Here is a 16,456-nt window from a genome sequence, read left to right on the forward strand (position 1 = left end):
TCAATAATTTAGCCAAAGCTGTGCTTCTGGCTCTTACAAAACGTAACGCAAGCCAGTGGAGCAAATGGCCCTAATGGATACAGTTGCAAACATTTCATCCTTACCTTGGAGTCAGTTACATGTCCTGAAAATGTTCGATGTGTTATTCATAGTAAATGTTTGAAATCGTAGGAATTCAGGGAACATTCATGGAAAAATCAGAGAAGACCTTACGTAAACTCCTTTTCCTCAGTTTACTAACGGATACCACGTTTCTTTCTTTCTTACCCAAACCCCCTTACCTCATAGATTTTTCATTGCAAAGAATGGTCGGACGATTGATCAAAACGGGGGAATGTGAAAATTTGATGCCTCGAAGATTTATCATCTGCAAACCCAATTCTCAAAATTTTTCTTATTTCGCTGTTTTAACATTGAATGAACCAATTACTTACGAAGAAAACTGATTAAAGAGTCAATCGATTGCAGGTACTCTCTGATGAGATTTCAAAGAAGCAGAAGGTAAATGTGTCTCTTTTGGTTCATAAAGAGCTTATTATCACTATTGTTATTGGATAGTTATCACTGCCATAAAACGGCGGCAGGTTTTGCCATCCGATAGATGAAGGAGTAAGTACCTACTTCTCCTTTTTCTGTTTTCAATAATTCTTTGTTCTGTCTGAGAGTAGGGTAAGTTATGTAATACAAATTAACAATTGTCTTTCGATTAGATTGCAGAGGAGACCGAAACTAAGATCAACGAGTCACGACGTGGATACAACCCAATAGCAGCACATGCATCAGTTCTGTTCTTTTCCATAACTGATCTACCAAATATTGATCCCATGTACCAGTCTTCGCTTACCTGGTTTGTTAATCTCTTCCTTAACTCCATACATGACAGGTTAGTACATTTTGAACATTGCGTTGGTGATTAGCATGCAATTTATATTTACTTTTTGTGGTGTTAATAAATATATGTTATTTGCCGGCTGGGAGGTCCGTATGGTGAAAAACTGTGACCGAGGTCTTGAAAATACTGCCCGAGGCCGTAGGCCGAGGGCAGCATTTTCAAGACCGAGGTCACAGTTTTTCACCATACGGACCGACCCTTAGCCGGTAAATAACATATTTATTGTTTTTTAAACTTGACGAAATTCTTTCCAAAAGAACCCGAATGATTTAGGGCAGTAAATACGGCAAGATCTTCCATAAACTGAACAATTTTTGAGTGAGTAAATGGTAGTTAAAATAGCGGTGATGCAAATTAAAGAGAGATGCCTCAGCGAAACATTTTCATTTCCGTAACGATAAAGATGATTTAAAAGGCTTCCAAACAAACTTTGAAACATTATTTTTACAAGTATCTGCCACAATCTGACACCTGTCAATTAGAGAGCGCGTAAGAAAAAAAAAGCGCAAGAAGATTTGAAAAACAACGGAACTAGTTTGGCAAGGACTGTCACGACAATGTTTTCTTCGAAAACAATCAATGATATAACGGAAAGTATTATTCACTCTCATCGACGATTCATTCATGTACGAAGATTTACCTCTGTTCATTAAGTAAACGGCGAGGAAAGTAGTTGTGAGTAAATTCAAATTTTTTATTTTGAAGTTGTGAGAGTTTGCTCGTTTGTTTGCTGCAACGGCGTGTGTAAATCTGGTCTTTCCTCCACAAAAACTGAATTCGAACGGCACACTCCAACGAGACACAAGGGGATTTAATGCGGCCTTTTCTCAATAAATTCCTTCAGTTTCTGTTGTGCAATTTATGGTCCAAATGTCCAAATTGAACGGACTTTGAAAGACTCACCAAGAGCGTATATTTATTGTCGGACTGAAATTAAAACTTCGCTCGCTCTTTTACTACGAACAAATTGTTTGAGAAAATTCAGACATTAAATGAATGAAAGTTCCATTGTTCAGTTTACCTGTAACCAAATACCTCACGTTTTAACTTTCTAAGTACTTTTTGTGAATGATTAAAATCAATTGCAGACGGTTTTTAGGCCGCTTGTCAACCGACGTAATGACACCATTGCCTATACAAATTCATTCTGAAACCAATATTTTTTTGTCAACTAAATTGATTTGAGAGAGAGAAAGGAGGATTTATAAGTCGGCTTGAGGTAGTGACCGATGTGTTTGCTTAAAAATACTGCCCAGCGGGCAAAACGAGGTATATTTATGAAAAATGGCAACGAAAGTTGAGATGTACACGGCGACTCACGAAAGCGTTACCGTGGCCCGTGGGCAGAGATAGGAAAATACTGACCGGGTAAAGAACCAATCAGATTGCAGGATTCGTTACCGTGCCCTCTAAAAAAACAATAAATTAATGTTATTGAATTAATGGCATTTAAATTAGGAAATAGATATAAACCTGTCAAAAAAAAGAGAACAAAGTGGTTAATCTTTCCCCAACCTTTATTTTCTTATTTTACATGTAGGCTTCAAGTCTTATTGCAATTGCTGCAAGACAACGTATTGTTTCGTTGTTTTGTGGTAATAGAAATTTTGGTAAAACTTTTCTTCTGGGGTCGGCAGCCTCGGCTGTGGTGTGGCTGACATAATCTGTGACTTAATAATTATTTCTGGCTATTTTCATAAAACTGAATAATTCTTTTAAATATTTTGTGCTTTGTATTCTTTATCGTTTATTCGTGTATTTATTCTTTTTAGCGACGTACATTGGACTGTGTGCTGATGTTTGTTTTCGTTTTCATTCCAGCAACAAATCGAAGATCCTAGAGCGTCGATTGCGTTACCTGAGTGATCACTTTACCTACAATCTGTACTGCAACGTGTGTCGATCACTATTTGAAAAAGACAAACTTCTTTTCTCTTTTGTGTTGTGCTGCAACATTCTGAAGTAAGTTCGACGTTCAATGTTGCATTTTTCTTATTTAAGTTAGAAAAATCATAGGTACATGTAACCGTTTCACGACCGAGGGGCGATTTACTAAAACTTGATGTGTAGCCACATGGATTAATCGTCATATGTCGTGTTAAACTGCCTCTCGTTTGTAACAGGGGATGGAAAGAGAACTGAAAAGCATTTTGAGTATAGTTCGATCTAAAACTTGCGGGGAACCAGCTGTCAATCACTGTAATGATGATAACACATCTGGGGAAATAACATCACTCGAAGGGAGAGAAAGACCAGTTTTAAGCTTTCTGTCCAACGTATAGTTTACTCGAATTACACTGTCTACCCTGACTCTATTGTATTTCTTACCGAAAACCACTTCGTTGTAAAATTTGTTGTGATGTATGATTTGTGTAACAGTGATGCACTGTGCCTTGTTTCTTGGCATTGCGAGTGATATCTCCGTCATGTCGCCGTCATTAGTGTCGGCAGTGAAACCTTCTCTTAGCGTGCGTGCCCTACCAGTGGGTCTGGAGCATTTCACTGTGTAGTGATTTTAACCACCATATTTGATATCTATTTTCTTCTTATACCTGCTTATTTTCGAACACTCAAAATTGATTGTTAAAAACTTTTGATTGCAGCTCAAAGAATGAGATGGACATGGAAGAATTCATGTTTTTCTTGACTGGTGGGGTAGGCCTGGAAAACAAGGTAAGATGCGATCGATCAAATTCCATATCTTTTTAGCTTATTATCGTTCATTAGAAAATGATGTTTTGTCTTTTGGCATTGATTCATCGCCATTGTTTTTCTTTACCCAGCACTTTTCCTCCGTCGTTTTTCGTGTACTGCAATGTTCCTGGAGGATTTTCATTAAACGTTTGCTTTTTTTTCAGCTGGAAAACCCAGATCCTTCTTGGTTGTCAGATAAAGCGTGGGATGAACTCTGTCGAATGTGTGACTTGCGTGGCTTCAAGGATTTCAGGTTTGTGAATGCATGAAATCGTATTGATTGAATTTTCTCTTTTCAAAATAAGGATAATCCGTTTGTTTTTTTAAAGCCATGGAAAGTGAACACGTCCTAGAACCGAAAATTGTCCTTCCTTTTACTAGAAAATAATAAAAAAAAACGTCTTACTCTACAGAAAAAGTTTTGTTGGTAATACGCACGAGTGGCGCAAGATTTATGACAGCAAAGAACCTCACCGGGCTCCTTTTCCCGCTCCATGGTCTGAACAACTGACTGACTTCCAGAAAATGATGGTCATTAGGTGCCTCCGGCCTGACAAGGTAATGACGTGCCTAGTAAATAGCACTTTATCTTCCATTATTTAGATAAACAAAAAAGAAAATGAGACAGAGAAATCTTCAAAAGAACAAAAGCAAACTACAAACGTTGGAGGTGATTTTATTACGATTTTGTGTGGTTAGTAGTTAAATCAAATAGGAAGTAGAAATGTAGCAAAAGAGTTGTAAACAGTGAACCATTTGGATGTAATAGTGTTAAGGTTATACCCATAGTGCAGGGGTGACTCTTTTATCTATCTGGCATTTAACAAACACACACACACATACTCACACACATGGCGTCACCATGAACAACTTTTGCTTCGTTCTTCTATAAGACAAAGAGAATCTCTGTTTTCCTGTGTCTGTCCAGTACTTGATCAATGAAGACGTCGAACAAAGATGATTGTCATCAGTGATACACTCCCACTCGTTCCCTTCGCATTTTGACGTCATCTCTGTTCTGTTACTGAACAAACCCACAACAACATGAAACAAATTTGTTAATTATAAGCTTCAAGAACCTTATTCAACTGACTATCTCTTCTCGGCTAGAACTGAACATTACGATACTACTTTACACACAGGTTGTGCCACTTGTAACGAACTTCGTGGAAGACAAGCTTGGGAGTAAGTTTGTTCAGCCCCCACCGTTTGACTTGGCTAAGAGCTACGTTGATTCCAATTCATGTGCCCCACTTATTTTTGTATTATCTCCTGGAGCTGATCCTATGGCAGGTTAGTGACCGGATGTGTTATTGACAATTTTGAACTATAACACTGGCTTTCTACGCAAGTCTTTATTAGTGAAAGACTGTGGTCTGTCTGTCTGTCTGTCAGTCTGTCTGTTTGTCTGTTTGTTAATTAATTCAATTATTTAAACCATGGTTTTGTTTTTAGGCCTAATGAAGTTTGCAGCAGATAAAGGTTTCAGTGGGGACAGATTTAATGCGATTTCCCTCGGACAAGGACAGGTATTTCTTTTGTATTTAATTGGTTTTCAGCGTTGGCTCGTAGTGAACGTGTTTTCGCAGATTAGATTCCTTTTTAAATCGATTTTGTTATAACCGTAAATATTTCTTTCCTTATCTCATATCTTTCCTAATGAGCAGTCAGTTTTCATGTGGGTGTCGATTCGTTCTGTGATTGGTTCAAGGAAGTTGCACTAACATCTCAATCAACTAGATGCAAAGCGAAACCAATGGCTATCTAGTCATTAGGGTTTCCCGCGCTTCACGCATTTTACTTGTTTTTGCACTGAGTTCTCACTAGCTCTCGATGATATTTTCGCGTTTAGCTTTGGTTTTATTTTTAACGAAACTCACTCGAATGCGCCTGAACCCACATAATCTTAAGGGATGTGTAAAAATTATCGCATGCATAACGCTTTTTGTCAGGGGCCTGTTGCCGCTCGTCTCATAGAGAATGCCGTCAAGGATGGAACCTGGGTTGTATTACAAAACTGTCATTTAGCAGTTTCGTGGATGACTTCACTTGAGAAGATTTGCGAAGACTTGTCTCCAGAGAATACTCATCAGGACTTTAGGTTGTGGCTAACAAGTTATCCCTCTGATAAGGTAACCAGAAAGGCCAAGGACTAGCAGATCTAGTGGTAGTGCTAGCGTTGATAGTTAAGGTTTCGTAGTGGAAGTTATTGACTATTTGTAATCATTCAGAACTTTACTCTTTCCCCCGCTCGTCACAATGGCTTACCGTTATCTTTGTTGGGCGGCTCAGCTCAAATTTGCAAACCTCCATATAATATGTCTCTATCTCAAAATCACCAGAGATCCTGTTTTGTAGTATCTCCAGTAGTCAGTAAGACTGGTGCATAGACGTGCTTGCTTGGATGACCCTCTTAACTTTTTACCATTTACTGGTTAGTTTCCAGTTACTGTACTTCAAAATGGTGTAAAGATGACAAATGAGCCCCCAACAGGATTGCGCCAGAATCTCTTGCAGTCCTATCTGAGTGACCCAATATCTGATCAAGAGTTCTTCAGTGGTTGTGGGGCTAAATCTGCGGTAAGCAAGCAACACTTGAGAATTTTCCTAGACAGCTGTATTTGAGCCATGGAATGAACAAGTGTTAGAAAAAATGTTCTCAGTTGATGTTACATTCTCCGACTTTCGTTGTTGTCGTTGTCAGTCTTCACTACCGATAGTAAACTTGTAGCGTTGTGATGAAAGTAGCGAGGTTCTTCTTTTCAGGAACAATCAACCGTAAACGTATTTTACCTAAGTGTGGCACCTGGACGTTCAATTTTAAGTATTGTATTTTTCCCATTCAGGTCTGGGAGAAGCTTTTGTTTGGTTTGTGTTTCTTCCACGCTTTGGTACAAGAGAGGCGAAAGTTTGGTCCCTTGGGCTGGAACATACCGTATGGTTTCAACGAGTCCGACTTAAGAATCAGCGTTAGACAATTACAGGTTTGTACAATGAAATTCAAGAACGGTTGTAGGTTGCTTGTAAGTTACTAGTGTTTTTGTTTTCTCAGATGTTTATCAATGAGTACGAAGAGATTCCGTTTGACGCCATTACTTATCTGACTGGGGAATGTAACTATGGAGGCAGAGTTACTGATGACAACGACAGGTATGTAATGAAAACCTTTCCAAAAAATACCTATAACTATCTGGACATGTGTGCATTTACCGGACGTTTTAATTAATACTTATACCCTTTTGGCGGGATTTAAAACGTTTAATTAAGTAAAGAAAGGTTAAGAATTTGTCACTAGGTCGTTGAATGATCATGCTCAGCAAGGTTGGTTGCATGCGGAAAGTGTGCAGAGCACGAGAGAGCCGTAAGAGTTGCTGGAGACACAGCCGAGAGTAACTCTATCTCATAAGTTATTGTTGTTGTTATTATTATTATTAGTTCCTCTTATTGTTATTGTTTTTATTATCATCATTTTTGTTGCTGTTGTTGTTTTGATGGACAGCTATATTGGCGGAAGAAGACTTCAGTGTGCTGGTGACAATTTCTTCGCTAGTTTCTTTCATTTATTGTTGAAAGCATTGCATCTCGCGGCCAAAGTGCCGGGATTTATCCTGCAAAATGCAACTGCATGCGTCATGTTATGTGCACACAGCCTACCGTAGAGATTTACAACTTGATGGCACAATAGGAATTAGATGGGACAAGCGCGCACGCTATGATGTCAAGAAAGATAAAATCCTTTTTTCACGTATCGTAGTAAATATATACCTAAATTCACCTTGTAAATTAATACCTCGAAAATTTTAAACAATTTACACAAGCGTCATCATGGCTGTTAACTGTGTTTTCATTTGGTGGTTTCAGACGGTGCCTTATGAGTATCTTGGCAGACTTTTACACTTCGGAGATTGTACAAGATCCTAAGTACAAATTCTCACAAAGTGGCACTTACTACGCTCCTCCAAAAAGTTCATACGATCAGTATGTAGAGTTTATCAAGGTAAATTCTTCTACCATAGTCTTGAGGATTAACTAGTATTGAGCCAGAGCGGTTAACTGAAGCCTCTTGTGTACTGTAGGAACTTCCCTTATCCCAGACCCCCGAGGTCTTTGGGATGCACGACAATGTGGACATTTCCAAGGAGCTGCAGGAAACTAAACAGGTTTGTTGCTCATTTTTTGAAGATTTTGTAGTTCTTAAGCACAGCTATGAGCTTGTGTGGAGACCTCGTTTCTAGCGACAGGAATTAGGTGACATTTCTAGACAGGCTGAATTAAGGTAACGCATGTATTTAAACTTGATTTCAACCGTCGTCTTATTAATGTGTTATAATAGTGAAAAACGTTTTATGAATCAACAGCTGTTTGACTCTGTATTGCTGACTCAGTCACAAAGCGGCGAAGGAGGAGCCGGCAAAAAGTCTGATGACGTATTGTTGGAGATTGCTAAGGACATCTTGTCCAAGGTAAGTACTCACTGAGCGTGAAAATGTGGAAGACCCAGTGATCAACATGTTGAAAACTAGATCGAAGGAACCGAAAGAACTTTTCAATGACCTCTCCTAAGCTTGGATGTTCTGTATCGCTCAAATCGATGTAAAACTTTGTTTACTTTGGCGATTCGCATCATGGGACCCTTCTGAGAGTCTGTGTCTGCGTAGTGATCTATATTAAACCAAATTACTTCTTGAAGATTAGATGTTCCTGAACAATACTAGTACGATCATGTAGAACCATGGAAGCAACTTAAATGTGCCAGCGATAATCTTAGAAAAGTTATCTTAGGCGACATTTTTCCTTCATTTCTCTTGTATTTCCACTTTGAAGGCAAAATACAAACTGGCAAAAAAACCTATAATAGGAAATATATCTATGCCTCCACTCGGAAATATTCTGGATTTTCCATCAGCTTACGAAATAGTTGTTCGTTTCTTGTCTTCTGCGAATAATTTCCAGTTGTTAACAAGGCAACAGTCAGAGAGTATCCTTCGTGGCTGAAACTTTTGTTGGATGAGAAAAGATATGGAGATTCAGAAAGCGTTTGAGGGACTTAAATTCATTACACTCTTGACAATGTTTTCAGCTTCCAAAGGATTATGACCTGGAGGTGGCTCTTCAAAAATATCCAGTCACATACGAAGAGAGTATGAACACTGTTCTGGTTCAAGAGATGGAGCGATTTAACAAGTAAGTCACTCTCTTGTACTTAGCTGGAGTTCTAGCAGGTAAAGGTTCGAATTATTTGTTTGTATGTTGTGTTCTCAGATTGATGTCAATAATCAGAACAAGTTTGCAAAATCTGCAGAAGGCTATAAAAGGCTTGGTTGTCATGTCATCAGATCTGGAGGCATTGGCGAGCAGCTTGCTAGTTGGAAAAGTGAGTCAAAGTCATGCTCAAACCTTGAATCCACCATATTTTTCGTGTTTGTTTTTGTTTTTTAATTTATTTTTGTTTGTTTGTTGTTTTATTTTTTATGTAGGTACCTGAGATGTGGATGAAGAGATCATATCCCTCTCTTAAACCTCTCGGGAGTTACATCAATGACTTTCTAGCCAGACTCAAGTTTTTACAGGTATTAAAATTGGAAAACATAGTATTCATCATATATTATTTTTCTCGGAAATTACCCAAATGGAGAATATACAATCACAAAGGTAAAAATCGACATTGGTTATTCTTAAATTAAAACTTAGTTGAAAATTATAGTTGATTCTCCAATTTGAAATTTGGAGTATCTGGGCAAGATTTGGAAGAATTAACGTATTTTTACTGGTTTGCTGGGTTCGAAAATAACTGAGGTGATAATGATTTCCTCCTTAGGACTGGTTCGACAAGGGGAAACCAGTTGTGTTCTGGATATCCGGGTTCTTCTTTACACAGGTAGTGTACAGTTTCTCAGTTTTTTGTCGACAGTCTTTTATATTAATGAATGAGGTAGAATTACAAGCTCTTTAGCAACCAATTGTACTGGTAATGGACTGTGTAATATGGCTGTCAAGATTTCCTTTTTCTCATTTGGTTACAAGCGCATTAAAGACTGCATCAAACATCATTTGGCTTTAAGAAAAACCAGTAGTGGAAATACGGTATATCATTAAAGCATGCTACTCTTTCCAAGTGAGTGTGGAATATGTCTGCTTGATTTATCCTACATTTTGAGGAGCACAGATAACTGATTACGATGCAAAGGTCATGGGAATTATTTTGTAGACAGAGGATGATCAGGAACTCGGTGAATGTCAGCATATTTATTTAAGTTGTTCACCGCGTGATTCTCGTCATTCTTTACTAAATTTTATTCCATAGGAATTATTGACTCCGTCTCTAATACTTCGTTTTAAATTTAAACCAACGAACTTTGAGACCTGGTTTTTCTCTTTGGGAATTTTTCATCAGCAGTGGTAGTCTCTGACGTTTAAGTTGATAACGACCTATATTGTTTGTGCCCCCTTCTTAGGCTTTCTTGACTGGTGCAAAGCAGAATTATGCAAGGAAGTACACTATACCGATTGACTTGCTGGGCTTTGAGTTTGAAGTGAGTTTCACAATAGCAGTAGTTATTCGAAGTTGTATAAAGGCACCATAATTGGGTTCTATCTGATGATGCCCATAAATCGGGAAAGCTTGGTAGACGACTTGATGCACACGCTCTTATAAATAACGTGTGCAATAGGGACGCCCACCAGGAACGGTCCCAACCGTCTTCAGAAGTAACTAATTTCAGCACTCAGTACAATGCCGGCAATGTCTGATCTACGCTGAATTTTCACCTTTACGTTTTACTTTAGGTTCTTTCTGGAGACACTGCAGAAAAGCCACCTAGTGATGGAGTTTATGTACACGGTCTATTTTTGGAGGGCGCTCGGTGGGATCGAAAGAGGTTTGTGAGAAGAGTATGATTTTGTCTTGGTTCAGCCTACGACTATATTTTCACATATTACCATTCGATTGTTTAACAGAGGTTTGATCGGTGAGTCATTGCCAAAGATTCTCCATGACACGATACCAGTTATATGGGTGAAACCAGGTAAGATATTGTACAGTGTGTACCGAGGATATAAAAAATAGGAAGCGTATAATTTGTTTAGAAATTTCTTACATTGAATAATTCTTACGGACGTTCGAAATCCTCTCATGTCCATATCTGATTTCGATTTTATTGGCATGAGATGACGATCGCTTCAATTTAAACAGGAAAAAATTTTGAAAATTTATGTACTAAAAACCAAAGCGTTGATACGAGATTTGGTCCTCAATCAGCACAAACAATTTTTTGCAGCTTGGTGTGCGCGAGAGCTGTTGAGAGGAGCAGATATAATTGTGTATATCCTTAGGTTTTTAACAATCTCTATGAGACGTATTCACATTGTAACTTCTGTATGAAACACTTAACCCTTCTCAACCACCATTTTCATGAAGTTAGTTTTCCCAAACCTTCACTTCATGTCCAACTAATGTTAAGAAACTAATTTAACAGGTATAATCTTGTCTGAAAATTAATTTACGGCATGACACTGGTGAGGTATCTTGCAGGGTAAGAAATTGTGAGGAAAAAAGGTTAAACATTCATACCGTAAGCCACAAGTTTCTTGGTGCTTTATCAGTAGTAAATTTCAAGTGAAAGTTAGCTTTGCTAATTACTAAATTGACCCTAGCATAACCGTTTTGTTTTGTTTTGTTTTTTCTTTCTTTTTTAGGGAAAATTGCAGATTTTAAAGACAGGCAAGAATACAAGTGTCCAGTGTATAAGACAAGTGAAAGACGAGGAACTCTATCAACGACGGGCCACTCAACCAATTATGTGATGCCAGTGATGTTACCTACTGACAAACCTCAGAATCACTGGATCAAGAGAGGTGTTGCACTGCTTTGCCAACTCGATGATTAATTGCAAATCCTACTTGTCAAGTGGAAATCGAGTTAAGGAGCAAAATGTAAAATATTCAAAAAATTGTGTAAATGCTACTAGTTTTGTGTAGCTTGAATAAAACTGTCAGTTTGTTTGAAGAATATGGCTTGTCTTTATTAGTATTCATTAACAATTTTGGTTTCAATCTTGTGAGCTCCTTGGAAACAAAAGAATGGAACACCAATGTAAACATTTCAGCTGTACGATGATTGCAGCAGATGAATCCTTGTATTTCTGAACATACATAATGTTAAACTTCTGGACTAGACAGATGATTGAAAGCACTCATTAGACACTAATAACTGTAAGTGCTTTGGGCTGTAAAACCAAAATGAAATCTGTAATCCGGATGAAAGCGATAAGCCTGGTTAATCTGAAGCGCTTAAGTGATTTTTTAGTTTATTTTTGTCCTTAATAGCACATGCCAAGCATTTGCAAATGTTGCTACTGTGACTTGTATGATCTGTGTATCTCGAATTACTTCCTACACGGAGGTATCGACATTCTCGAATTTCCTCAAACAGTTTAGTGAGCTCCAACATGGATAATTTGCTTTTGTCAGTTTTCTTACTCGCAGTGATTTTTGGAAGAGAATCCCTCACGGTTTTCCATCTTGCTTTAGCTGTTTGTTTGCCTTCATCTTCCTCTGTCGCGGTGATATTAGGGGAGTTTTCATGGTTGCTAAATTTTGAGACCTTTCTGTGGGCTTGTATTCCTGGGGGTTTGTTTATTCCTTCACTGCTAGTTATCCCATTTTCTTCAATGCTTGGCATGGGATTTAAACCAATTCGTCCTTTAGTAAAATCCGTTTCAGATCGTATGCTTTGAACCTGTGACAGGCCATCAGTAATCGACGAAGTGCTCTGTTGTTTCCTTTGTAACGGAGAGGAGACGGTGCTCACTTTTCTAGCTCTGACCCCCTCTTTAACTGGATTCTTGGTGCTATCATAGTTATTTTCATTTAAATTACTGCTGAATACATGCCTGTGATCTCTACTGATTCGCCGCGGTTTGTTGTGCTCTTGAAAGAACCTACTACTGTTTGCTAATGTAATCACCTGTGGCAGAACTTGTGCTTTAGATTTCTTTCTTTTTTTTCCATCAATATTTCGATCCTCCACTATATTTGGCACCTTCGGTGTGGTTTGTTCGCTAAGAGTTCTGCTTTTGCCGTTATCTCCACTCAAAGTTACTGGTGCCACAGCTTTGACAAACCTGATCCGTCGTTTCCTTGTTTTAATCTGTTGGTAAGCGTCGGAATTTGGGAAGCTTTCCAGCTGAGAAGGCTGATCAGACAATATTGATGGTACAAGGTTCTGTTTGGCTCGAAGAAACTTCTCTTGCCGTAGAGACCAAGAATTAAAACTTCTCCGTCGTTCCTGTTGTATCGATTTCATGGTGGTTCTTAGATCTGTCTCTTTACTTTTGTTGATACTCACCGCTCGGCGAAGCGAATTGCTCACTCTATCAAGTGGATCTCTTAGTTCGTTGTTCATTTCTTCTGTCTCATTGACCGATTCATTTCAAATTCCATTCAAATAATACCATAGCCTCTCTTTTAAGTGACAATAGTTGATTGAGTAACTGCTGAACGTGGATCTTCGAGTAGATAACCAAAAAAGATAAGAACTGCACCTCTTAGGTATTGGTGCTAGAGCGTCATTAGAGTTTCGATGCGGATGTGCATAATTTGTGTTTACACAGCCTTAGGCTGGCTTTTACCTCATTTGATTACGTAGTCCATTAAGGTATGTCGAGGACTCGATATGCAAATTTCTTTCTCACTCACCCTTGCATGAACATTTTTGGACCGCATTTACAGCTGAAATCTTTCTCTCAGTTATCTTTAATTATTATCAATTAAAATTAGAATTTATATGGCGTAAATTACATACACGTATGATCAAATGCGCTTCACAGAAAATAAAATTGACGTTGATAATGACAGCTAACTAAAATTAATAAAAAGTTAGAAGAAAATAGCAATAAACCTAATAATTCTCTCAGGAAGACAAAAACACTAAATAACAAGGGTAACAAACTAAAAGCTCGGCAAAAAACTAAACTTTTTTTAGATTTCAATTAAATATAGAGCCCAGGCCATTGATGTCACTAGGTAAACTATTCCAAAGGTACGGGACGGTAGAGAAGAAAGCCCTTGCTCCTTGTGTGGAGAACTCGGGGCTATCGCTACAAGATTCCGATTAGACCTCAGTTCGTACATAGTAAGAATTTTTTAAACTAACAAGTTTTAAAAATGTAATCAGGTGGTATACTATGTACTGCTTTAAAGCACAGTAAACGAATCTTGAAATCTTGAGGAAAACTAATTACAGAAAAGGGAATTCTGTGTTAATTTGCCCGATATCGCACGAATCGCGAAATGATGAATGCCATATCGGTTTTCAAGTGCAATTTAACTCGGAATTCACGAGTCAGGTAATGGATTTTCTTTGAATCGCGTAATTGAATAAAAATAAGAAAAAAAGAAACAGTAGTGATATTTGAGAATGATGTTTTTTTCCGTCTTGTCACGAGCGTGGGACAAAGAAGTCCCCATGAGGAATAAAACCTCAGACCTTCGCCGTGCTCCGATGCTCTATCACTGAGCCACAGAGACTCAGATCAGTATTGCGAGACGATCTTTCTCTCCTTCCCAGAAAAACAACAGGTTTTAATCCAAAGGCCCTTAACTATTTGACTAGGCCATTTTCTTACACTGCCAGCGGTTAAATGCCTTTGAAATGTGTCCATGAACAACTTTGACAGTCTTGTCATATTTCCAGTTCATATACTAAACTCAGGCCAGTTTCTTAAATTCTGCCATGATATAGCTCAGAGTTACCTCTCTCTCTCTTCTTCGACACGGCCCACACACTGATGAAACATCCTGTTTGTCGATTTTTTTTTTTTTTGGGGGGGGGGGGGGTGTAATTTGTACGAAGACCTCGATCTTGTGCTGTAGTGAGGAGGAATTCTGTCTCTTCATTTAGGTTTACATTAAAAAAAAGTGCATTGGTGCAATGAGGTAAGTCATTTGTTTATGTCTCAGTCCTTATTTTTCTGTACTTCGTACCTTGTGATTATTACAATGATCACTTTAGTTACATAGCTTGCAAGACCGACTAACATTGCTGACAACTGCAAACATTTCTATTTCAAAGCTTTCTAGGTAGTTTTGGGATGTTTTATTCATTTATTTCTTTTATCTTCGCATGCCTCCTCGTTGGTGTTTTCTATTCACTTTGTTGTCGTTTTTCGCTATTTACACTTTTACTTTCGCACGTAGTTACGCTGGCCACATGTATTTAAATCTAGTTTTCATTATATCATAATCCGTGTTTTTAGTCAAATTATCCAGGACTCGTTCTCAGCGCAGTTGTCTGCTCAAGATTTCTTTTCCAATAAGCGGTTATTTATGGTCGCAGTTTTATTTTGACATTATCAACGTAAGTATCTTTCTGTTTCGTTTCGTTTGTCATTTGTTTATTGTACTTAACTTAGCTTTTATTTACGCTTTTAGGTTTCAACTCTTATCTCAAATAAAGTTAGTGTTGAAAAGATAACGTCACGATTCCGCTGTTAGATCGAACATCCCAAATCTTGATGATATCTACGTTCTAAGAAAGTGGGTCATGTACAAGCCACCATAAAAAGACAGCGAAAGGTTGTCCGAAATGCAGACCAAGCAAATGCCTAAATCAAATGGCACGTCTCAAAATTCCAAGTTTTGCACGTATGGTTGAACTTAAAGAAATCTTTACTAACTTCCCCAAAGGCCAACAATTTTTTCCCTTATGATTCAACTGAACTCTCTTATTGCTGTTATAAGGTTAGATGAATTAATGACCCATCACTTCTGGGATGTCTGTATATAAAGCCAATAACAATGGGATATATTTTTGTTGGTGACGTTTCGAGCGTTAGTCTTTCGTCAGAACGATGGCGAGGGGCTAACACTCGAAACTCTTTATGCTGACCAATCTACATTATAAACTCAGCTGATAATACCAAATTACCTTGTTATATTATCTCACCGACACCTCACCACAGTTTCTTTAGATTTTATTTTTGTTGTTGTTGCTGTGCTGTAGTTGTTGCTGCTGTTGCTATTGCTGTCGTTATTGTTGTTGTTGTTACTTTTGCTGTGGCAGTTTCTGTTGCTATTATTGCTGTTTCTGTTGCTGTTTCTTTCGTCGTTGCTGTTTCTGATGCTGTTGCCGCTATTGTTGTTGCTATTGCTGTCATTGCTGTTGTTGTTCCTGCTGTTAGCATGTTAGTTTAGCACAGCATGAAATTTGATATTTACATAACTGTATTCTTTTTGAAAGTGAAATGTGATCATCGCAGTAAATTTTCCAATTTAAGCAATTGGAAAGAAGAAGCCTGAAAAAAATCAGGGCTTCAACGGGATTCGAACCCGTGACCTCCGCGATACCGGTGCGATGCTCTACCAACTGAGCTATGAAGCCACACATTGGGAGCGAGGTCAATTTATTGAGCTCATATCTTCCCGTGCAGTGAAATCATGTGAAGTTTATATGAAATAATTCATATTTTGTACTGCGGTTGTAGATGAAAGTGAAATGTGATCATCGCAGTAAATTTTCCAATTTAAGCAATTGGAAAGAAGAAGCCTGAAGCTTGGTAGAGCATCGCATCGGTATCGCGGAGGTCACGGGTTCGAATCCCGTTGAAGCCCTGATTTTTTTCAGGCTTCTTCTTTCCAATTGCTTAAATTGGAAAATTTACTGCGATGATCACATTTCACTTTCATCTACAACCGCAGTACAAAATATGAATTATTTCATATAAACTTCACATGTATTCTTTTTTCTCTTTCTTTAGCCAAAATGTTTGGTCCAGGTTCTACTGTAAGCTCTCCTACAAGATTCGTGTGATAAACACACATTACGGTAGGTACAAATTGGTCTTACTCGATGAAATAGTTCACGAAAAACAA

At 38.1% G+C, this 16,456-nt stretch overlaps 1 protein-coding gene across 2 annotated transcripts in view; it reads left to right on the top strand.

Moving 5' to 3' along the window:
• Positions 1–11,591, top strand: part of LOC113680394 (dynein axonemal heavy chain 12) — an 82,307-nt gene extending 70,716 nt beyond the window's left edge. For both annotated transcript variants that reach the window (XM_089192042.1, XM_089192043.1), the window contains exons 70-92: positions 469–501; positions 711–883; positions 2,714–2,854; positions 3,496–3,565; positions 3,751–3,839; positions 4,000–4,144; positions 4,729–4,879; positions 5,042–5,115; positions 5,539–5,718; positions 6,026–6,166; positions 6,433–6,570; positions 6,639–6,736; positions 7,448–7,583; positions 7,663–7,746; positions 7,945–8,049; positions 8,667–8,770; positions 8,849–8,960; positions 9,064–9,156; positions 9,405–9,464; positions 10,042–10,119; positions 10,373–10,464; positions 10,544–10,611; positions 11,282–11,591. In XM_089192042.1, the coding sequence (XP_089048168.1) occupies positions 469–501; positions 711–883; positions 2,714–2,854; positions 3,496–3,565; positions 3,751–3,839; positions 4,000–4,144; positions 4,729–4,879; positions 5,042–5,115; positions 5,539–5,718; positions 6,026–6,166; positions 6,433–6,570; positions 6,639–6,736; positions 7,448–7,583; positions 7,663–7,746; positions 7,945–8,049; positions 8,667–8,770; positions 8,849–8,960; positions 9,064–9,156; positions 9,405–9,464; positions 10,042–10,119; positions 10,373–10,464; positions 10,544–10,611; positions 11,282–11,472 (2,556 nt within the window). In that variant the 3' untranslated portion in view covers positions 11,473–11,591. The remainder of the gene's footprint in view (positions 1–468; positions 502–710; positions 884–2,713; positions 2,855–3,495; positions 3,566–3,750; positions 3,840–3,999; positions 4,145–4,728; positions 4,880–5,041; positions 5,116–5,538; positions 5,719–6,025; positions 6,167–6,432; positions 6,571–6,638; positions 6,737–7,447; positions 7,584–7,662; positions 7,747–7,944; positions 8,050–8,666; positions 8,771–8,848; positions 8,961–9,063; positions 9,157–9,404; positions 9,465–10,041; positions 10,120–10,372; positions 10,465–10,543; positions 10,612–11,281) is intronic.
• Positions 11,592–16,456: the final 4,865 nt, after the last annotated feature.

Source organism: Pocillopora damicornis, chromosome 13 (genome assembly GCF_964200805.1).
Source record: "Pocillopora damicornis chromosome 13, jaPocDami1.2, whole genome shotgun sequence".
NCBI classification, from domain to species: domain Eukaryota; kingdom Metazoa; phylum Cnidaria; class Anthozoa; order Scleractinia; family Pocilloporidae; genus Pocillopora; species Pocillopora damicornis.